The sequence below is a fragment of the Lathyrus oleraceus genome, chromosome 2 (assembly GCF_024323335.1).
Source record: "Lathyrus oleraceus cultivar Zhongwan6 chromosome 2, CAAS_Psat_ZW6_1.0, whole genome shotgun sequence".
NCBI classification, from domain to species: Eukaryota; Viridiplantae; Streptophyta; class Magnoliopsida; order Fabales; family Fabaceae; genus Lathyrus; species Lathyrus oleraceus.
This window is the reverse complement of record NC_066580.1, coordinates 342,501,407-342,503,575: the sequence shown is the minus strand read 5'-3', so window position 1 is coordinate 342,503,575 and position 2,169 is coordinate 342,501,407. Positions and strand designations below refer to the sequence as shown.

The following is a 2,169-nucleotide window of genomic DNA, read 5'->3' as shown; positions in this document are numbered from 1 at the left end:
TTGAGATTATAAAAAGATATGTAACCAATATTGAAATTGTGTAAGACTAATGGGACTAAGTTATATTAATGTTCCTCATTTAGCAATTACATCAATGATACAGTTTCTAAACAATGAATAAAGTATCTTGATTTCACTGTAAGGTTATGTAGAATTTACATAAAAGACTAATTGACCATATATACTACATATTCATTGACAATAACTTGACAGATTTGAAAACACATTGGTGCTAACAGTTTATAACTTGAGAACAGTTTCTATAAGAACACAACATGTTGCACTCTTTAGTATCTCTTGTGAGTGTTGCTTCTTTTTGTATCCTCAAGTTCCCACATATTCTTCAATGACTTCCATTTGTGTTCAAAAGTGTCACTAAACTTTTTTGCAATTTGGTAAATATGATTCCTTGGAGGATACGTTACCATTGCATTAGAGAACACAAGCCTCATGTCGCTAGCAAACTCATCCTCTGTTGCATACAACCTCATTTTTCTCTCTATTTCCTTCAAACCTATTGCCTTTATCTTACACTTATTAGGCTTTGCTATTTTTGGAGGATCTTTAAAATCCCAACCATCTCTGTCTACCAACATCCTCTTCAATATCAACCAACATTGCCTCCTCTTAACACACTCCATCGCTTTCTTCAACCCACATTCTTCACCTCTTGTCACAGAATCCTTCATGTTATCCTTTGGTTGAGACAAAGGTGTTGGTTTGGAAAGTTGGTTCTTGATCATCTTCTTGTCTTCAACAACATTGTCATTATCCTTTGGGTGAGACAAAGGTATTGTGTTGGAAACTTGGTTCTTGATGATCTTCTTGTTTTCAACAACATTGCCATTATTCTTTGGTTGAGACAAAGCTGTTGATTTGGTTTGATAATTTGAATCAACCCAATAACAGGATATGGTTGGTTTTACAGAATCTTGAATCTTCCTTCTCTTGTTTTCATCTGTGGCACAAGAATCTGAATCGCGTTTTCTTGAACCAGGAGGATAACTGAGCTTGATGATAAGTCTTTTACGAGGTTGTGTGTTCGAAGGGTTAGTGTTGGGTGTTGTTGAGGAAGAAGGTTTGGTGTTGTCGGACATGGATGTTGTTAAGGAAGAACAAGGGTTTGTCTTGGATACTGTAAATGTGAAGTCTTGATTTTAGGGAGATATATCATTAATAACACAATTTTAAATATTCAATCTTATTTATTTTGTTTTATTTTACTCGTTTTTAATTTTAGTATCTAACTAATAAGTTATCTCAAAAGATATTAATTGTAACAAACTTTCTATTTCATACTTAAAAAAAAAATTATAAATAACAAAAATTTGAAATCTTTTAAAAACTTATTTTTAATTTTTTATAACAAACAAGACTTAACATCATTTAGAAAAGTAGTTTTTAATTACTGTTCAATCTTTTTACAACAATATAAAAATATTCATTGTTTTATTATTTTTGTACATAAATAATGATCTGTGTGAAAACATAAATAATTTTATTAAACAAATCACAATAATGAATTAAACATAGAAAAGCAAAGTGACTAAACACTACATACCAATTTCATCATAAGGTGAGGGCAAGAGTTCTGGTGAATTTTCAAACACATTGTTTCGAGACATTGCAAGTCGAATTTGAAAAGAGAAGAAAGTTTCTTTGTTTATAAAATTCTACAACTTCAAACTAAAAGAATCTTGATTTATATAGAGATATAACACAAGATATAATATCTTGGTTGATATAAAAATAATTAATGATTAATAATAGATCGACTTAAATCATGGTGTAAATCAAATCAATTAGTTTAAGTAATGAAGATAATGTTGATTTTATTTTTATTTTCTAAAATATCTCAACAAACTAATATTTACTTTCATCTTATCTAATTAATATTTTGCTTATTTTTTTAATTTTAAATTTAATGAAATTTATAATTTTATTTCAGCTCACTTTTAGAAAAAAAAACATGTTATTTTTAATTTAAAAATAATATTTTATATTTTATTTGTAATGTACACGAGTCACTCAATATTTCTTAGTTTTCCTTTTACCAAACTATTTTTGACCTACAATAAATATCTCAACAAACTATGCATATATACTTTTATTTTATCCATGAAATATTTTACATAACTTTTAATAATTTTACTTTTTAACTTTAGCAAA

General features: G+C 27.9%; 1 protein-coding gene across 1 annotated transcript; it reads right to left on the bottom strand.

Moving 5' to 3' along the window:
• Positions 1 to 287: 287 nt before the first annotated feature.
• LOC127123170 (transcription factor GTE12-like) lies at positions 288 to 1,097 on the bottom strand. The gene has a single exon (XM_051053418.1). The coding sequence runs from the start codon at positions 1,095 to 1,097 to the stop codon at positions 288 to 290; it is 810 nt and encodes a 269-aa protein (XP_050909375.1).
• Between the last annotated feature and the right edge of the window lie 1,072 nt (positions 1,098 to 2,169).